This window comes from Dreissena polymorpha, chromosome 9, assembly GCF_020536995.1.
Source record: "Dreissena polymorpha isolate Duluth1 chromosome 9, UMN_Dpol_1.0, whole genome shotgun sequence".
NCBI classification, from domain to species: Eukaryota; Metazoa; Mollusca; class Bivalvia; order Myida; family Dreissenidae; genus Dreissena; species Dreissena polymorpha.
The window spans coordinates 80,711,248-80,733,374 of NC_068363.1; the positions used below are offsets into that span (position 1 = coordinate 80,711,248).

The window sequence follows — 22,127 nt, forward strand, 5'->3', positions numbered from 1 at the left end:
GTTGATGAATGTAGAGCTTACCGCGAACAACTTAAACCTCAGAGGTAACTGGTGTAAGTAGGGGTTGAAGAGTCTTTGGATAACTGGGCAGAGGGGTTGTTGAGACTCGCTGGGTAGGCATTTTGGGAAAAGCTAGAAGAATCGATATGTTGCAGGTTAACAAACTGAGTTGTGCATTAATGCGAGAGAGAAGGCATATTAGTGGGTGATTAATCCCAGGCCTTAATTCAAAGAACAGACCAAAGGCAATGTGACGCCATATACAGTTGCGACTTGATGTTTAAAGATGTCACACATGGAGATCAGGTGTGAGCAAATTGAACCTTTTAACGTCACCTGTTGTAAGTCGTCAACATTTATCTTCATTAAAATCTTAAGGAATACAATGCCACGTTGGAAATTTGTTCTAATTGGAACAAAAACTAGGTCCTGTGGTAAAATTTTAGAAAGTGCTTGTTATTGCGCTTATGGCCTAACACAATCATAACACAATCTTCATAACCATTTGTTAAAATTTTGTTGTTTTTAATATACGTCCAATTTAAAACATGGGCTTCAAATCTATGTAGCTAGGTTAAATCTTACACAAATGTATGAACACGTTAAAGGTCGCTTATTTACCATAAATCTTGACGAGCTTGATCACAAAGTTTGTCTCGTTAAAATCTAGGTGGCATGGGCACCTTTTTATCCGTTTGATTTACACTTCGAAGTTGGTTCCTTTTTCCTAGTTCCTTATTTCTTTTTCGAATAAGGAATAAGGAACTGTTCCTTATTCCTTATTCACGCGTAACATATTTGTTATAGGGTTTTAAAGAACAAAAAATGCAATCATTTCTGAAGTAAATTTAAACAAAATAACTCGAATACATGTACTTTATGTATTACGTTACATATTCATGTTTCTTCTTTGCGCTTACATAGGATTTCTTGTTTAAACTGAACCGATATTTACTTATTCGAATACTAATTTTACATCAACAAAACCTCCAGCATATACTATTATTTTACATGAATGTGATAAAAAAATAAATCTTATAAATTTAAACATGTTTGTTTTTATTTATAATCCAGTTTCTTATTCGAGGCTAAATAAGGAAAAAGGAACCAGTTCCTTATTCCTTATTCAAGTCGAATAAGGAACTGACATTTTCTAACTTAAACATCACTGAAATTGATCCAAAATTAACCACATATAAATGAACATATTGTCTATATATGAGTTGTATATGTAAAATTATAACTGCAATACATTTCTACTATGATTTAAGTGATGATTATCCAGTTCCTTATTCAGTGTGAATAAGGAATAAGGATCTGGTCCCTTATTCCTTATTCAAATCGAATAAGGAACTCGAATTATCTGTCTATAAATTATAAGTCAAAATGAACCAACGAGACGAATAACTCAACGAAAATTATTGTAAATGGAGGTCGGGTGTAACAAATGTTAATTGCAGTACATTTCAACTTTGTTTCATTTAATAATAACATAGTTCCTAATTCGGTTTGAATAAGGAACTTGAATTTTCATACTAAACAAAATATTAAAATGAACCAAAGGGACCAATAAATCAATGAAAATCATTGTAAATGGAGGTTGGATATCGAAAAACATTAATTGCAGCACAGCTCTATTAAGTTTCATTTAATTATAATATAGTTCCTTATTCGGATTGAAACAGGAAAAAGGAACTGGTTCCTTATTCCTTATTTAAATCGAATAAGGAACTGGAATTTTTCTTATAAACAAACTATAAAAAATGAACCAAAGAGACCAATAAATCAATTAAAATCATTTTTAATGTAGGTTGGGTATAAAAACATTATTTGCAGTACATCTCTAATAAGTTTAATTTAATAACATAGTTTCTTGAAAAAGGAATAAGGAACTGGTTGACCCATTGAAATCGCTTTGCATCCTTAATCATATCCCCTTGTAACTGTTTAGGTATAAGAACGGAATGCGATAGCTAAATTATGACTGGGATTCAGCAATAGGAAAGTCTTCTCTAGATTAAGGGTCAGACAAAACTTCAAGAAATGTATCAGACATATAAATTTTAAAAAAATCTTACATTAAAAATAGCCAATAATTACGAATATATAGATATGCTTTTCTAGAATGCTCCGAATTTAAACATCCGAAAGTATGGCCTTTAAATAAGGAATTGGCGTAAAGTAAGTTCCTTATTCGGAAGCCTGTATTTCGGAAAATCACTTTCGGATATGGTATATTTAAGATGTAGTGTGGGTTATTTAAGCATGATTATGTGATATGGACGTATTCTGTCACATTTTTTTTTATATTCTATGTCACTATACACGCTAAAAACAAGTATTATGAAGAGGATAATTAGGAAATGGTTTTGCCTTTCTCAAACATAAATTAACATTAACCAGATAATATAAAATGTCGATGAAAATCATGGTTTATGTAGGTTCGAAGTTAAACATATTTATTGCAATATATTACTTACAAGTAGTATTTAAGAATAACACAGTTCCTTATTCAGTGCGAATAAGGAATAAGGAACTGGTTCCTTATTCCTTATTCAAATCGAATAAGAAACTGGCTTTTTCATACTAAACAAACTATTAAAATGAACCAAAGAGACCAATAAATCAATGAAAATTATTGTAAATTTATATTGGGTATCAAAAACATTAATTGCAGTACATCACTACTATGTTTCATTTAATGATAATTTGTTCCTTATTCGGATTGAAAAACAAACAAGGAACTGGTTCCTTATTCCTTATTCAAATCGAATAAGGAACTGGTAAGTTCATACTAAACAAACTATTAAAATGAACCAAAGAAACCAATACATCAATGAAAATCATTGTACATTTAGGTTGGGTATCAAAAACATTTTATTGCAGTACATCTCTAGTATGTTTCATTTAATGATAACATAGTTCCTTATTCGGATTGAAAAAGGAATAAGGAACTGGTTCCTTATTCCTTATTTAAATCGAATAAAAAACTGACATTTTCATACTAAAAAAACTATTAAAATGAACCAAAGACACCAATAAATCCATGAAAATAATTGTAAACTCAGGTTGGGTATCAAAAAACATTAATTGCATCACATCTCTATTAAGTTTCATATAATGATAGCCTAGTTCCTTATTCGGAATATATTCAAATCGAATAAGGAACTGACATTTTCATACTAAATAAAATATTAAAATGAACCAAAAGACCTACAAATCAATGAAAATCATTGTAAATTTAGATTTGGTATCAAAAACATTAAATGTAGTACATCTCTACTATGTTTCATTTAAAGCGAGATTATACTATTTTTTATATGTGTTAAATTGTAATATATTGATAAAATATGTTACAATAACACAAAATAGGCGAGAAAAATTATTTCATAAAATGCAGCAAAGACAAATTAGCGCCCCGAGCCGATTGTGACGAAGATATTGCGTGCATATTTTCCAACAATAACACAAGCATTCGTCTTTTTAGTCAGTGTTCGTGTTTCGTATGAATAGATATCGTTGCAGGAATTTAAAATAAACCGTTAAACTAACTTTAGATTTACAGCGTACATGCATGATATACACGCTGGCGAATTCGACTGTACAGTCATTTTTTATTTTAGAAATAAATATCTGGCTTATTTCGCATTTTTGGACACATGTTCTTCTTAATTTTTATTTGTATTTATATTGAAATATATGTTTAATAAGTTTTTTAAACATTTTATATAAATTAATAAATATTCGACAAAATCGTATCATCTCGCTTTTATCAAAACCTAGTTCCTTATTCGGATTGAAAAAGGAATAAGGAACTGGCTACTTATTCCCTTTTCAATCCGAATAAGGAACTGGCATTTTCTTACTTAAACATCAATGCAATTGATCCAATATTAACCACATATAAATGAACATATTATTTATATATTGGTTGTATATGTAAAATTCTAATTGCAATTCATTTCTACTAAGTTTTAAGTGATGATTATCCTTATTCCTTATTCAAATCAAATAAGGAATTGGAAAGTTCTTTCTATAAATTATAAATCAAAATGAACCAACGAGACGAATAACTCAACGAAAATTATTGAATATATTGGACGGGTATAAATTTATTAATTGCCGTGCATTTCTACTTTGTTGTATTTAATTCTCACATAGTTACTTTTTCGATTTGAATAATGAATAAGGAATTGGTTCCTTATTCATTATTGAAATCGAATAAGGAACTGGTATTTTCTTACTTAACAAATAAAATAATATGAATTAAGAGACGCATAAATCAAGGAAAATCACTGTATATGTAGGTTGGGAATAAATAATATGTATTTATTTCAGTACATTTCTTTATAGTATTCTTGTTTAATGATAACCTAGTGCCGTTTTCGCGGCTGAGTAAGGAAAGAGTAACCAGTTGCAATATCTAAAGATATCACTTATAATCACCGAAAACAGTGCCATTTTGTCGGTTCTCACGACGTTTAATCGTGCGCCAATGTTGAAGGTGGCCGGATGTAACGTAGGCATCCTAGAGCGAGGAAGCGCGCTTTCGGCGATAGAAAATCTATTGAACTAAAAGCTACCAATTTCAGCTATGTACGTTTTGGTTTTTAATTGAAAAAAAATAATAGCAACAACGAAATACAGAGGAATTTCGATTAAACTTTCCAGTCTAATAGAGGAACCGTGGCCGCTGCTTCCGGTTCAGTCTCGCTTTATTGTGACATCAGTGACGTCGCACTGATGACAACTCTGTCCGAAACATTGGCATTCGTCTTGTGCCGAGGTTGAGTCGCCAAATGTACCCACGGTTGGCATGAACGAGAAAACGCGTATTCGCACTAAACTATTTCAGAAGAAAACACACTTTTACAGCTAGGATGCGCGCTTTTTTCGTTTCAATTATAAAATAAAATATTGAGGCATTTCGATGAAACTTTTCAGTCTTAGTTTCGAGGCACTTGGGCCGCTGCTTCCGGTGCAGTCTTCCTTTTTATGGAGACGTGTTAAAATCATTTTGCATTCTTAATCACATCCCTTCGTTACAGTTTTCGTATGAAAAAGGAACAAGATATCTAAAACATTTAGTTTTCAGCTATTATATAGTCTTGACCAAAGTTCAGGGTCAGATAAGACTTCAAGAACTGTACCAGAGATATAAGTAGCAAACCTTACACAAAAAGTCGCCAATAAAAACGAATATAAAGCTGTGCTATCCTAAAATGATCCGAATGAAAGTATCTGAAATTATGGCCTCTGAATAAGGAATTGGGCGTAAAAATACAAAATTGCTTTTGCTGGTGAAGTTATAAATGTTGCTTTCCCAGGTTTAGTTATAAGTATTGCATTCCCCACTGAAGTTATAAGGCTACTTTACTCCGTTGATATAATAATGTTTCTTTTCCCGATGCAGTCATTAGAGGTTCTCTCACCGTTGAAGTTTAACGGATTGCTTAAGGATAGATTTCCTCGGTGAAGCTATAATGGATACTCTCTCCGTTGACGTTATAAGGGTAAATTATAAGGGATCCTTTTTCCATTGAACTCATAATGGCTGCGTTTCCTGTTAAATGATAACGGTTGGTTTCCCCGGTGATATTTTAAGCAATGCTTTTCCAAACGAACAACTTTATAGTAACGATGCATGGCGATGATGAGTTATTTATGAAAAATGTTTACCACGTCTAACACATTTTACAAGTTTTAAAAAGGACCATCTACCACACATTTATGGGAGCTGCTGTTAGAAATCTTTATATTAAAAAGTCAGTTATAATTTCTTGATAAATACCAAGACTAACAATTTGAAGATTTTTATCGGATGAAAAAATTAGGAGTTTTGGATAGTCAACAATACACAACACTCTTAAAATGTGTGATGGTTTTAGTGCAAAACCCTTGTGTCAAATCATCGTAAAAAAATACAAGTAGTACAATCTTCTTAATTAACCACAAGTCAATTAGACAGTTTTGCGATTGTTAATTGGAATGTTTATTACATGCAATAATTTTACTGTTTAGAATAAGAGGATGCCTAAAAATGTTTACTCACAACTCAGGGAAACTGTGTTTTTTCGTTTATTTTCACGCGGGACTATAGCAAATAACATAAATCTATGTTTTGTCATTCACTCTACAGTGAGCACACATATGTTCTTTATTTGTGAATATTCGTGTGAACAATATATTTAACAGTAAACCGAGTTCCAAAAGAGGTCTATGCAAAATTCCGGCTCATTGATGAGAACATCTGTAATTTCGGCGAAATTTCTGGTCAAATTTATCTTATTTTTAAACATCAACAAATCAAAATAAAGGCCATTACTTGAACATGTTAGCGCTGACTTGTTTTAGTTTATCATTGCATTTTGAAATAATGCTGGTTATTGTTCCTGATAATCGCTGCTTCGAGGCGCTAGGCACCAATACTTGTAAACAATAACAGTTTTTAGAAGTTACCTTTTTGCAAAGTGTTGTTTTGGGGATCTGTGGTTACGGACCCTATACCTATAATGTTTTGAGTGTGTTATGGTTTGACTCAATGGATTATGTAAGTGACTTTTCCCCTCATGTTTACTCCTTCAAGCCACAAACTGGTGCAAAAGTTGAGTTATTGGTTTGTTCATCGGTGTGTGTGTGTGTGGGGGGGGAGTTGTATTCTGTATCGGCATTAATTTCATCAAGTAAGCTTCCAAAGATTGTATGACATATATTGAAGCACCGGAGAAAGTATCTTAGTATCAAGTCCCAGATTACCCATAAGCCAGAGTAGGCAACTGCCTATGGGCCCCGCGACTTTTAGGGGCCGCATGAGACCGTACGATTTGTTTTCTTGCTTTGCCTAATAAAATGACTTGACAAAGCCAATCATTTTATATGAATGTTATGTTCCGATGAAAGGCACTTTCAATATTTAAATCTTGCAAGCCTTGGCATTTGGTAGGCTAATTTTAACGATTGAAATCAACTGAACACTGGCGCTCTAGTAATCACTTAGCCGACTACGGGCCTGGGGAGTGAGCCCGACAGTTTCATTGCTTATGGGCCTCCACGGTGAAAATTCAGCACTGTTAGTATCGTGTCATGCGTATGCACATGGCATTTAAAAATACAAATACTACGATGGCTATGTTCAAGGGTGTAAAACGAGTTAAAGGCATTATGTTCAATACGGGATGTGTCTGGCTTTAACACAAAAGGTTTACACGTGCCAATCAATTGGTTTGACCGCCCATATCACCAACGCGTGAATAGAACTATTTAGAATTGAAGTTATCCCTAGGTTAAAGTAATATGTTATTGGTGTGTGCATTTGTGTCACATGAGAATTATATCAAATACCAATAAGAATGAAGGTCACAATAATTTTAATTACTTTACATTACTCCATGGATTAAGGTAATGTGTATATGCACGCGCTGCAAATTTGCAGAATTAAATTGCCACTGTCTGATTCGTGCGTTTTTTTTTGGGAACATAGTTGTCATTTCATCGTCGTGTTTAAAGGTTAGATATATTGGTGTTTAAAGGTCAGAAATATTGAAGTCATTTCTTAACTCTGATTAAATTATCTTAGCGCGAAGTTCGGCACAGTACAAATGGAAGAAAAAACAAGTTTATTTCGAACTAAAGTGTGCAAAGCAATACGATATGTCTGTCGGCATAATATAGAGCCACATTCCAAATAAGCTGGACATTGACATCCAAATTAGACTGCGACTATATACAATGTGCGCATTACTTGTGCGAGACACGCTTTCTCCTCATGTAACCGTTCGTGCTTAATTAGTTCCCTACCGGTTTCACCGGAGGGGACTTATGGTTTGCGCTCTGTCTGTCTGTCTGTCAGTCTGTCCGTCACACATTTCTGGATCCTGCGATAACTTTTAAAGTTCTTAATATTTTTTTCATGAAACTTGAAACATGAATAGATGGCAATATGGACATTATGCACGTCATTTCATTTCGTTCCTACGTCAAAAATTCTGGTTGCTATGGCAACAAATAGACTAGAAATACTGCTGAAAATGGTGGTTTTCTGGATCCTGCGATAACTTTTAAAGTTCTTAATATTTTTTTCATGAAACTTGAAACACGAATAGATATCAATATGGACATTATGCACGTCATTTTATTTTGTTCCTACGTCAAAAATTCTGGTTGCTATGGCAACAAATATATATAAAAAATCTGGAATTTCTGACAATGGTGGAGCCGGTAGGGGACTTATATTGCTTGGCAATAGTCTTGTTCTTTCAAAATTGCACTAGGAAACAGTCCGAATAAGCTGTATAATGCTCGAATATGACATTTGATCTTTAATTATTACCTTGACATTTGAGATAAGGAGACAGGTCGTACAGACGAAAATTCATCTGCATAGGTAAACATTTGTTGTAAGTTGCGATAAAACTGAAATGTCAATGATAAAATGTAAGTCTGGACGATACTCAAATTTCACCTTTGATTTCTAAGCGTCTTGTTTCCACATATTTCAACATTTACTTTATAATTGCTTGCCGAGTGATGGCGTTAGATTTTGCACTTGACCTTTGACCTCTAAATGTGACATTGACCTTTGATATTGGGAGACGAGGATTACACCTGACATGTTGTCTCCTCATTGTTAACATTTTTGTTAAGTGATTTAAACATTGCAAGATGATGAAAAACGAACTTCCAATCAGGACAAGCAGTATTATGAAGAAATTTGATTTCCTTATCTGACAAAGTATTTAGATCGAAATATTTTCACAGGACATGTTGCCTCCTAATGGTGACAATTTGTTGTAAGTTCTTATTATATTGCATGAAGTATGGCAAAGTTGCAGTCCACCCAAGCTAAGACAAACTAACCTCACACATACAATCGACCATTGTGTTCCCTTAATGAGTTTACTACAGGCGTGCTTGACAAAAATGAACCTGTACATTCTTTGAGCTTTCACAAACTAACTGATTACCAGAAATCAAGGACAACACATATAGGCACACACATTTTATTGAGGTAAACATATGAAGCAAATTTGAAGCAAACATATGTGACAAATTTAAAAGATTAGGTTTGAATATGCCCACCATATATTTATCACAAGAAACCTAACAACTCTTTTTTTATTGGTTAATATTAATACAAAACACTTGTTTTACTGGAACAAAACATTTTTATTTGTTAAAATAGAAAGCTTAACAAAATGTTGTAGGGTTGAGGCCTGCTTTAAGGTTAACCTAAGACATAGGTTAACCTAAGACATACACTTTTAAATATTTCTATGTAAAATGTAAATAATTTCAATGAAAATAATACTGGCAGTTGCGTTTTATGTTCATGTCTTAGATCAGTTAATCATTTTAAACCAACACCGTTCAATGAAAGGTAATACAAACAGTGAATCACATTAACAATTCTGTATTACCATGTGCTTCCATAACTGTATATGTGTCCATCTGTCATGCAGTATGCCACTGGTTTAGACTTCATTTACCAGTAATGTACCATCTTTAACCTTTTCTGCGCACTACTTATAACCCATTCTTTTGGGAATGTTTCCAATTTTCATCAGCCAAGATGACAAAAGCAAACTCATTTCTTTCCTGCACATTTGCCCTATTGTTGTTCTATTGATTTGGACACACGCCAGCTAGCCTGCAATACAATAATTCGTCTACAGTCCATGAGTTTTAAATGATATTCACATCCTTAACACCCAACATGCTGATGTTAGTTCAGCCCTCTGGCTTCTGAGGAGAGACAAACAGTTGACCACAGTCCCTTATGATCTTGTCCTCATACTTTTTCCCGCGATTAAAAATACCCATTCCATGATCGCCCTCGTGCGACACCATGCTCAATAGATTCTCAAACCTATTCCTCTCATCCTCCAGGCTCAGGTTCTTGGGCTCCTTAAGACTCATCCTCAAACTCTTCTTTATCATCTGAAGTGAAAGGAACTGGCATTTGAAAACATTTATGAATTTAAGGCATAATTTCTTACAAACATGTCTTCTGGAAATTGGGAAAATAATCTGAAATTAATCTAAAATTATGTCAAAATCCTCCTTATCATAAAAATACCTAGTAGTACAAACGTAAATAAAAGTTCATAACCTTTGAACTTAAATTATGACTTTGACCTTTATATAAGGTGCCCTAAGAATGGACCTTAACATTCTTGTCGTGGCAAATAATAATCCCAAGTAACACATTGGCATTAACATCCTCTGAGGCATTAACATTTAACAGGTCAAACCAAATTATTTCAGACCTTTGACCTAGGAGCATGGAAGTTCAACATGATACAGGAGAATAATAATCTGAAGTTAAAATTCACCAAGGCATCGAAAAGTTATATTGCACAAACAAAATCTCGATAGGAAAACAAGATGTGTTTGTGAAACACTATGTGCCCCCATATATTTTACCATTGACCTTTGACCTTGAGGGATGACCGTGACCTTTCACCACTAACAAGAGCATCGATAACGGGTGCCAGGCTCGGCTGCGAAAGCTTGTCAGATTTTTTTTGTTTTTAGAGGTCAGTGACCTTGACCTTTGACCTAGTGACCCAAAAATGGGTGTGGCATGTAGAACTCATCAAGGTGCATCTACATATGAAGTTTAAAAGTAGTAGGTGGAAGCACTTTGATTTTAGAGCCAATGTTAAGGTTTTAGCATGACGCCAGCGGACAAAACGACACGACAACAACACGACACGACGAGCTGGCTATGACAATAGCTTGGGTTTTCTCCAAAAACAGCCTTGCTAAAAATGTGCAGCTCCATCAGATACACATGCATGCCAAATATCAAGTTGCTATCTTCAATGTTGAAACAAATTTACCTTGATATTTAAGGATGACCTTGACCTTGACCATTCACCACTCAAAACGTGCAGCTCCATGAGATACATATGCATGCCAAATATCAAGTTGCTATCTTTAATAGTAAGAAAGTTATGACCAAATTTAACGAAGGTTAAAGTTTGAGGAAAGAACAATACAATGATGTTTGACCTTTGACCTTGAAGGATGACCTTGACCTTGACTTTTCACCGCTCCAAATGTGCAGCTCCGTGAGATACACGTGCATGCTAAATATAAAGTTTCTATCTTTAATAATGAAAAAGTTATCAAACTTGACTGACTGACTGACTGACATACTGACTGACTGACTGACAGACAGACAGACACAGACAGACAGACACAGACAGACAGACAGACAGACAGACAGACAGACAGACAGACAGACAGACAGACAGACAGACAGACAGACAGACAGACAGACAGACAGACAGACAGACAGACAGACAGACAGACAGACAGACAGACAGACAGACAGACAGACAGACAGACAGACAGACAGACAGACAAGCAGACAGACAGACAGCCAGGCAGGCAGGCAGGCAGACAGACAGACAGACAGACAGACAGACAGACAGACAGACAATATACCCCCGATCTTTTAATCCGGGGGCATAAAAAATCAAAAGATTGGAAAGAAACACATACTTCATCTGTACAAGAGGGCCTGAAAGGCCCAAAGTCGCTCACCTGAGATAAAAAAATGACCTGTTTTTTGCAGCCCAAGATATCAATGGAACAAATGTTCTAACCTAGTTTTATTTAGAATGAACAACAAATGGCCCCCTGGCGGCCATGTTTTTCAACAGACCTGAACCATTTTTGAACTCATCCAAGATATCATTGGGATAAATCTTCTGACAAAGTTTCATGAAGGTCCGACGATAAATGTGGCCGCTACAGTATTAACAAGGCAAATATTCATGACGCACAGCAGAAGACAGAAATGACAAAAAGTGATCACAAAAGTTCACCATGAGCAAAAAATATTATGCTCATAAAGATTGTCACCATGTTTGAAGATGATATTATTAAAACTAATTGAGTAAACTAAATCAAGATATGATAACATTTGCACTCAGCAAGTGTCATTCAGATTGAACTAAAATGTGACCAAAAGTATTCACAATGTTTCACTTATCAACAACAGTAGAAACACAAAAAAATACCACCCCACTGAGAGCCTAGTTTATAAACAATAATGAACTATTTTCAAACTCACCATGAAATTATATTTCCAATTAAAAACTCAATAATTCCGTTTTAAAACACAAATCTTTGATAATGTGGGTTATTGTATTAAACAATAAAACCCAGTTTATTTTAGCAGAAATGTTGATCCTTCAAGGGAGAGTATCTTGAGCATACTAATATGTTGATAAACAAAGAGTTCTCTCAAATTCCTGAGTAAGAGTTACTGCCCATTCTATAAAAAAAGAAAGTTCTAAGATCACTTCCCTTCTGGCATTGGAGTCCAAGGATTAAACCTACAGAAAAAATCGAAATTAAAAAATCTACATTAATCTGCAGAAATATTTCTTAGTTATATAACAAAAGCATCACAAAATGTCTGGAAGAGGTAAACCAGCAGGAAGGAAGAGGAAAGCTCAGACAAAACTGCCAGAAAATCAGGAAACTAGTGTTCACAAGCTTTTTTATTATATAAATATAAGGGAAAAGACCCCCCCCTGGTGGCCATGTTTTTTTACTGATCCAAACCATTTTCGAACTCAACTGTCGTATCCAGAAAACAAATGTTCTGACCGAATTTCATGAAGATTGGGCAAAAAATGTGTCTTCTAGACTGTTCACATGTTTTCACTATACACATATAGAGAAAACTGCCCCACCCCATGGTGGCCATGTTTTTCCACCCATCATGACCCTTTTCGAACTCGTCAGATATTTATCAAATCGATGTTTAGAAAAAATTATGATGATTAGGCAAAAAATGTGACTTCTAGTGTTCACAAGCTTTTTTTTACTATATAAATATAAGGAAAATGACTCCTCCCTGGTGGCCATGTTTTTTTCTGATCCGAACCATTTGTGAACTTAACCATCTTATCCAGAAAGCACATGTTCTGACCAAATTTCATGAAGATTGGACCAAAAATGTGACTTCTAGAGTGTTCACATGTTTTCACTATATACATATATATAAAACTGCCCCGCCCCATGGCGGCCATGTTTTTTCACCGATCTGGACCATTTTCGAACTCGTCGGAGATATCAATGAAGAAAATGTTTTGACTAAGTTTCATGATGATTGGGCAAAAATTGTGACTTCTAGAGTGTTCACAATGTTTCTCTATAGCCATATAAGGAATACTGCCCTGCCCCCTGGCGGCAATGTTTTTCAACGGACCGGAACCATTTTTGAACTCAACCAACATATCATTTAGACAAACATTTTGACAAAGTATCATGAAGATTGGGCATCAAATGTGACTTCTACAGTGTTCACAAGGTTTTTCTTTTTTTTGACCTAGTGACCTAGTATTTGACTCAGCATGACCCAGTTTCGAACTCAGTCGAGGTATCAATGGGACAAATGTTCTGACCAAGTTTCATGAAGATCGGACAATAAATGTGGCCTCTAGAGTGTTCAAAATTCAAAATGTTGACGCTGTACGACGCACGACAGACGACGGACAAAAGGCAATCACAAAAGCTCAACATGAAAACGTTGTGCTCAGGTGAGCTAAAACATGTAGGTAGACTCACATACCAAAAATCAGCTCAAAACCTGATAGAAACCATCCGAAAACGAAAAATTTCGAAATCCAAGGCAAATAACTTGGCCAAAAATCAATGGACCGGCTGAAACTGTCACTGCCATTTGTAAATCATGTAGGACGACTCACATACTAAAAATCTTCTCAATATCTGAAAGCTTTGGGTAAAAGCCTCCGGAAGAGAGAAAACCAGACGGACTGACGAATTTACGGACAGAGGGACTGCTATACAACACCCTAGCAGGGGCATAAAGGCACTTGAAAACAAGTTATACCTCCTGCAGAGTTTTCTTCTCCGATATCAGAATTTGTTCAGCTTGCTTGAAAGCCTTCCCTATCAGTTGTTGAGCTTCTCGGTCCCTTATTTTGTCTCTGAACTGTTGCGATGGATACAGCATGTTATGTTGATCTCCAGTTGTTTTGGGTGCATGCTCTACTGAATCCTGGCTCTTCTCGTGAATGGATTGGGGCAAAATGCATTGGAGTGCAAAGTCCTTCATTTTATGTAAAGTGTCAACTCCACCTAAAATTATTATAAACGTATGACAATTATCTGTATACACCCATCAAGTAGCTGTACATTAAAACTTTGTGTATGAAATTCTTAATACTATATAAAAAGCTTTGTCTGTCTCTCTGTCTGTATGTATGATTGTATGTATGTACGTCTGTCTGTCTGTCTGTCTGTGTGCTTTCATGCGTGCGTGTGTGCATGCATGCATGCATGCATGAATGTATGTAATTTTCTAATTTCTATACTACGGCAAAAAAAATTCATTGGAAAAAAAATAACAAGAGTTCCGCGGTCGGAGATGACCGCATTGAAGCCGGATTTTTTATTTAAATGACAGGAAAGTACCTTTCGTGTTTTTGTCAATGCAATACTTAAATTACTGAAATATTGTTCAAAGGTCAAAATGAAATGTAAGTACTTTTCAAGGCATGAGCAAACCTTGTGTTATGTTTTGAATGCATGCATATACATGAACAACAATAACATTTAAGGTCACAAATATGAACTTGAATTGACAATTAGGAAAGTTACCTTGACCTTAGAATGAATGACCTTGAAATGACCAGTGGTCATCTAAGTGTGCTTGCAAACCTTCATGTCAAGTTTGAAGACTCTATGTCCAAGCATACCAAAGTTATAACAATTTTAACATTTTAACATTTAAGGTCACAGTGACCTTGACCTTCAAATGAATGACATTGAAATGACCAGTGGTCATCTTCTAGTACTGGCCAATCTTTATTTCAAGTTTGAAGACTCTAGGTACAAGCATACCAAAGTTATAACATGAAATAAGAACTTTAACATTTTTACATTCAAGGTCACAGTGACCTTGACCTTCAAATGAATGACCTTGAAATGTCCAGTGGTTACTTACTAGTTCTGGCCAACCTTCATGTCAAGTTTCAAGACTCTAGGTCCAAGCATACCAAAGTTATAACAACTTTAACATTTTTACATTCAAGGTCACAGTGACCTTGACCTTCAAATGAATGACCTTGAAATGTCCAGTGGTTACTTACTAGTTCTGGCCAACCTTCATGTCAAGTTTCAAGACTCTAGGTCCAAGCATACCAAAGTTATAACAACTTTAACATTTTTATATTGAAGGTCACAGTGACCTTCACCTTCAAATGAATGACCTTGAAATGACCAGTGGTCATCTGTTAATCCTGGCCAACCTTCATGTCAAGTTTGAAGACTCTAGGTCCAAGCATACCAAAGTTATACCATGAAATAAGAACTTTAACATTTTTACATTCAAGGTCACAGTGACCTTGACCTTCAAATGAATGACCTTGAAATGACCAGTGGTTACTAACTAGTTATGGCCAACCTTCATGTCAAGTTTCAAGACTCTAGGTCCAAGCATACCAAAGTTATAACAACTTTAACATTTTTTATATTGAAGGTCACAGTGACCTTGACCTTCAAATGAATGACCTTGAAATGACCAGTGGTCATCTGTTAATCCTGGCCAACCTTCATGTCAAGTTTGAAGACTCTAGGTCCAAGCATACCAAAGTTATACCATGAAATAAGAACTTTAACATTTTCGAGCACGCCGCCACCCCGCCCGCCCCCCCCGCCCGCCCGACAACATCAATCTATAAGCCGAGATTTTTTCGAAAAAAATCCGGCTAATAAAAAAATATATATATATAATAAGCCACATTCTGTGAAAAATGTGCATAATGCATGAGATTAATATTAGTCTGCATATGCTAATCAGGGACAACCCTTTCTGTCTACAATAGATTGCCGTTAAGAAAAGACTAAAATTCCATAAAAGCAGACAGTGTTGTCCTTGATGAGCCTGTGGGGACTGCACAGGCTAATCTTAGATGACACTTGAGGAATATTCGTTAAGCCCAGCTGTCCAACAATGCAGCTCAAATAATTTTGTGGAGAGATGATTCAGATGGATGTCTTCATACTCCACAATGTATCTAGTATGAATTTCACTTGATTTTTTAGTTTGAAATGTTTAATTTAATCTAAAAATAAATACAGTACACACGTGTAGATTTAAGGTATTCTCTGGATTGATAACTCTTCTGCATGAGGTTTTTATCTAAGGTGATTTGTGAATGACTGCAAATGCTTTACATACAAGAATGGAAAAATATTGAATTCTGCACTACTTAGTATAACATACAAATTGTTAAGTTAAATAATCATTGTACTTTAAATGTAAATGCTTTGTTAAAGAGATATGAAAACATGTTGCAAAGAGAATGACTGTAATGTCTGTCATTACATTATGTTTTGAGTGGAAACCTACCCCTTGAGCTTGTGTTGTACATCACCGCCTCTGCAGCCCAGCCCGCAATGTAGTGACACAAAATGTCATCCAAGGTCTCTCGTGAGCAAGTTTGGATTCTCTTATCCATGTGATTATAGAAACCTTGGAAACCAATCCGACTATAATTTTTCTTCTGAAAATGTTAATTTTATGTTTCTAAATAGAATAGCCCCAATACGCATTCATTAACTTAACTGTCAGTTGTTCTAGAATGAGAGAATTGACGTCCTTTATTCTTCTTTTTCCTCTGTCCCATTAAAGGGACCTTTTCACTTTGTTAATTGACAAAATTGGAATAAAATTGTTTCATCTTTGCAAATTTTCGTTGTAGTCATGTATAATTGCAAGGAAACAGTGATACTCATGAGCATTAACCATGCTCTATAATATCCAAAGTATGCATCTTTTTGCAATTTATAAACCTGAAAACCATTAAGTGTTACAAAAGCGAAACGATTGTATAACTCAGAAAGTTCTGTTGTTATTGTTATATTTTTTGACATAACAAGGATTGTTTATATAAAGTATTAAAATCCTCTAGTGCCAGATAAGCACGGTTGACCAAGTGTTTCAGGCGCTAGAGGTTTGCTCCAAGGGTCAATGGTTCAAGCCCAGGCCCGGATAACTGTTTTTCCTTTTTTTAATTTTATGTTTAATTTATACTGGAACTCTTTAGTTCCGATGTTTAAATGTATAAATTTAAAGCATTTAATGACAAACTTCAAAACATGCCAAAATCTGTTGAAAAGGTCCCTTTAAGTGCAGTGCTTGTCAGGAGCATCGACAAACTTTGACTATACAACAAGTATCGGGACCAGGTAAGCACCACTACTTGGTGTCTTAAGGGAGAGATCTAATGAATGCTCACACAGTGGGGATAACAACAGTATCCAGAGCACTAGGCAGACACCATATCGACTAAGCCATTGAGACCTTTATTTATCGCAAGGAAACCATTGCAAAACATTAGGGCACAAAACAAATGTACAAGACACCCATCCAGGTATTGCAAACTAATTGTTGAGACAGAAATTTTCAGATGGACACCTGAAGCAGGATGAAATAACAGACAGTGCTAACGCTATATGCTGCCTGCTTTTTTTCTAGGGCATAAAGGATCTACACTTTCAACATCACACAGGTAAATACCTACAGAAAAGAAAGGTATGAAGTCTGTATTTTTTAGATGAATAGCAACCAGAGCGTGTCCCAATTTGTGGCATGTGATAACTTCATTCAGGTCAGGGTTAGATACCGTGGCCTCAGGTACGCTTGGTAGAATGGGGTTCCCTGAAGTGATACAAGCGAGTCTTGCTCTTGGAAAATGGGTCTTTATGCATGAGCGTTAAGTGTTGGCCCAGATAAGCCTGTGCTTTGCGCATAGGCTATTCAGGGACGACACATTCTGTCTTAACTGGATTTGTGCTATGAAGAGACTTCCTTCTATTAAAAAAATCTATAAAAGAAGAAAAGAGTCGTAACTTATTAGCCTGTGCATACTATTGTCTAATTTGGGACGATATTTTACGCACATGCATGAAACCCCGTTTTCATAAAGCAAGGTTCAAGTAAATTCACTGAGTTTTCGAGTCATTATTAGTTAAAATTTGGAATGAAATGTTGAAAGGTGTAATCAAAATTGAGACTCAAGAACAAGTATTGATTGAAATAGACACATTAGAATATTGCTAGTAAGTGTTTTGTTCATGTTTAAAATTAAACAAAAGTTGAAGAGCAACCACTTTTTTTGTAAATCTTAATAAAGCAAGTTCAATTGGATGAGCACTGTACGGAAAATCCAGGGATTGTTAGTTTCGATACAATCCTTCCAACATCACTTGCCAGCGAACTGTTTTTTATACTGTCATTATTGTCCAAACTCTAATTTAAAACGACAGGTGTTAATTACTTGCATACGTATATGCATCTTTTATTGGTAAACCAACTTGCTGAGAACGCAAAAAAAAGTAGAACAATTGGGTTTAAGTTAACTGACATTCGTTGATAAACCTCATAAATCCTGTTCAAATCGCAAACAGTCAAACACAGAGTAGGTAACAAAGAGTCACACACAGAGTAAGAAACAAAGATTCAAACACAGAGTAGGTATTAACAAGGGACAAAATTGTCACAAAACCAGGTTTTCATTGTGAAAAAAAATGTGATAAAGGGAGAAAACTCAAACTGAACTTTTGAAATGAACAAACAAAATTAACCCCCTTTGTAAGTTTTTTTTTTTTTTAAATCTATTTTTAGTCGTGGCGACCTTGACATTGGAGATATTGACGTGATTCTTTCGTGCGACACACCGTCCCATGATGGTGAACAAATGTGCCAAATGATTTTAAAATCTCACAATGAATGACATAGTTATGGCCAGGACAAGCTCATTTATGGCCATTTTTGACCTTTGAACTCAAAGTGTGACCTTGACCTTGGAGATATCGACGTAATTATTTCGCGCGACACACCGTCCAATGATGGTGAACAAATGTGCCAAATGATTTTAAAATCTGACAATGAACGACATAGCTATGGCCCGGACAAGCTTGTTCCGCCCGCCCGCCAGCCCGCCAGCCAGCCCGCCAGCCAGCCAGCCAGCCCGCCCGCATTCGCCAATCTAATAACCAGTTTTTTCCTTCGGAAAACCTGGTTAAAAAGTCAAACACCGAGTATGTAACAAAAAGTCAAACAGATAGTAGGTAACAAAGAGTCAAACACAGAGTAGGTATCAAAGAGCCAAACACAGAGTAGGTAACAATGATTCAAACACAGAGTAGGTAACAAAGAGTCAAACATAGAGCAGGTAACAAAGAGTCAAACACAGAGTAGGTAACAAAGATTTAAACACAGAGTAGGAAACAAAGAGTCACACAGAGAGTAGGTAACAAAGAGTCAAACAAAGAGAACGTAAAATAAGAGTCAAACACAGAGTAGGCAACAGAGTCAAACACAGAGAAGTTAACAAAGAGTCACACACAGAGTAGGAAACAAAGAGTCAAACACAGAGTAGGTATCAAAGAGCCAAACACAGAGTAGGAAACAAAGAGTCAAACACAGAGAAGTTAACAAAGAGTCACACACAGAGTAGGAAACAAAGAGTCAAACACAGAGTAGGTATCAAAGAGCCAAACACAGAGTATGTAACAAAGAGTCACACACAAAGAATATAAATAAGAGTCAAACACAGAGTTGGTAACAAAAAGTCAAACACAGAGAAGGTAACAAAGAGTCAAACACAGAGAAGGTAACAAAGAGTCAAACACAGAGTTGGTAACAAAAAGTCAAACACAGAGTAGGTAACAAAGAGTCAAACACAGAGTAGGTAACAAAGAGTCAAACACAGAGAAGGTATCAAAGAGTCAAACACAGAGTAGGTAACAAAGAGTCAAAACAGAGTATGTAACAAAGAGTCAAACACAGAGGAGGTAACAAAGATTCAAACACAGAGAAGGTAACAAAGAGTCACACGCAGAGTTGGTAAAAAAGTCAAACACAGAGTAGGTATCAAAGAGTCAAACACAGAGTAGGTAACAAGAGTCAAACTCAGAGTATGTGGCAAAGATTCAAACACAGAGTAGGTAACAACGACTCAAACATAGAGTAGGTAAAAAGAGTCAAACACAGAGTAGGCAACAGAGTCAAACACAGAGAAGTTAACAAAGAGTCACAAATAGAGTGGGAAACAAAGAGTCAAACACATAGTAGGTATCAAAGAGCCAAACACAGTATAGGTAAAAAAGAGTCAAACACAGAGTAGGCAACAGAGAGTTAAACACAGAGTCGGTAACAAAGAGTCAAACACAGAGTAGGTAACAAAGAGTCAAACACAGAGAAGGTAACAAAGATTCAAACACAGAGTAGGTAACACAGAGTCACACACAGTGTAGGTTACAAATAGTCAAACCTATAGTTGGTAACAAAAGTTAAACACAGAGTAGGTAACACAGAGTCAAACACAGAGTAGGTATCAAAGGTCAAACACAGAGTAGGTATCAGAGAAGGAGAAGGTAACAAAGATTCAAACACAGAGTACGTAACAAAGAGTGACACACAGAGTTGGTAACAATAAGTCAAACACAGAGTAGGTAACAAAGAGTTAAACACAGCGTAGCTAACAAAGAGTCAAACACAGAGTAGGTATCAAAGAGTCAAACACGAAGTAGGTTACAAAGAGTCAAACACAGAGTAGGTAATAACAAGTCAAACACAGAGTATGTAACAAATAGTCAAACACAGAGTAGTAATCAAAGAGTCAAACACAGAGAAGGTAACAAAGAGTCAAACATAGAGTAGGTAACAAAAAAGCAAACACAGAGTAGGTATCAAAGAGTCAAACACAGAGTATGTAACAAATAGTCAAACACAGAGTAGGTATCAAAGAGTCAAACACAGAGAAGGTAACAAAGAGTAAAACACAGAGTAGGTAACAACGAGTCAAACACAGAGAAGGTACCAACATTCAAATGCAGAGAAGGTAACAACAAGTCAAACACAGAGTATGTCACAAATAGTCAAACACAGAACAGGTTACAAAGAGTCAAAAACAGAGAAGGTAACAAAGATTCAAACACAGAGTAGGTAACAAAGAGTCACACACTGAGTAGGTAACAAAGAGTCAAAAACAGAGTAGGTAACAAAGAGTCAAACACAGAGTAGGTATCAAGGAGTCAAACACAGAGAAGTTAACAAAGAGTCACAGACAGAGTAGGAAACAAAGAGTCAAACACAGAGTAGGTATCAAAGAGCCAAACACAGAGTAGGTAACAAAGAGTCAAACACAGAGTAGGTAACAAAGAGTTAAACACAGAGTAGGTAACAAAGAGTCAAACACAGAGTAGGTAACAAAGAGTCAAACACAGAGAAGGTAACAAAGAGTAATCACCTGGGCTCAGTCTCTCACATGCATACTGGAAATCAGAAAGGTCATCAGGTCGCAGTTTCAGTCTGGGACTCAATGATTTACTCATTGATATTTGACTGCACAACGAATCAATGTCTTCACCTTAAAACATACATATTGAGGACATTAGTGGTTATTTCTGCAATACAAATATAAGCAAGATATTTTACATCATTATCAAGTGTTTTAATAAAATCAATTAGACAAGAGTTGTACTAAAACATGACTAGTACAATGATAAGTAATGTACATTTAATGTAACTCACCACATAAATTGACGACACAAACAAGTTTGAAGGTCAATATCTGCATTAGTTTTATGGCATATGCGAACTTTCATTTAATATCTCATATGTAACCTTATAGCATAAAAGTTATCAATAAATCTTTTTAAATGAGACCATGCCTAGAAACAAGATTGTCAACTTTTCCCCATTAATTTAGTTGAATTTAATTAACTTTGCAATCAAGGTCCTTAAACTGAACAAAATGTACTTTAGGGAAACTATTTGTCTATTTTTAGTAAGAATGCCCTTGACCACAGTAGTCCAAAAATTCAATCCCAGCCGAAGGCTACATTTAAGCCACCTACAAAACAAAATAATAAATAACATCACAATACCTCCATCCAAAGTAAAGTGATTTAGCAGAAACTATTTTTCTTTTTTTAGCAACAGGGACCATGACTCAACAGTCCCCAAATTCAACCCAATGCTAAGTTTGCATGTCAGCTAGAGATAGGAGTTGTTGCATTATATTTGAAATGTATTTCCTTATTACAAAAAGTGAAAAAAGGGGCATATTGTT

The 22,127-nt window shown here is 35.5% G+C and overlaps 1 protein-coding gene across 3 annotated transcripts in view; it reads right to left on the bottom strand.

Annotated features, from left to right (window-relative positions):
- Positions 1-8,985: 8,985 nt before the first annotated feature.
- The window catches only part of LOC127844291 (ATP-dependent zinc metalloprotease FtsH-like), a 68,902-nt gene continuing 55,760 nt past the window's right edge, over positions 8,986-22,127 (bottom strand). For all 3 annotated transcript variants that reach the window (XM_052374382.1, XM_052374381.1, XM_052374380.1), the window contains exons 14-18: positions 21,303-21,422; positions 17,571-17,707; positions 16,397-16,550; positions 13,874-14,121; positions 8,986-9,936 (exon numbers count right to left, since the gene is read on the bottom strand). In XM_052374382.1, the coding sequence (XP_052230342.1) occupies positions 9,727-9,936; positions 13,874-14,121; positions 16,397-16,550; positions 17,571-17,707; positions 21,303-21,422 (869 nt within the window). In that variant the 3' untranslated portion in view covers positions 8,986-9,726. The remainder of the gene's footprint in view (positions 9,937-13,873; positions 14,122-16,396; positions 16,551-17,570; positions 17,708-21,302; positions 21,423-22,127) is intronic.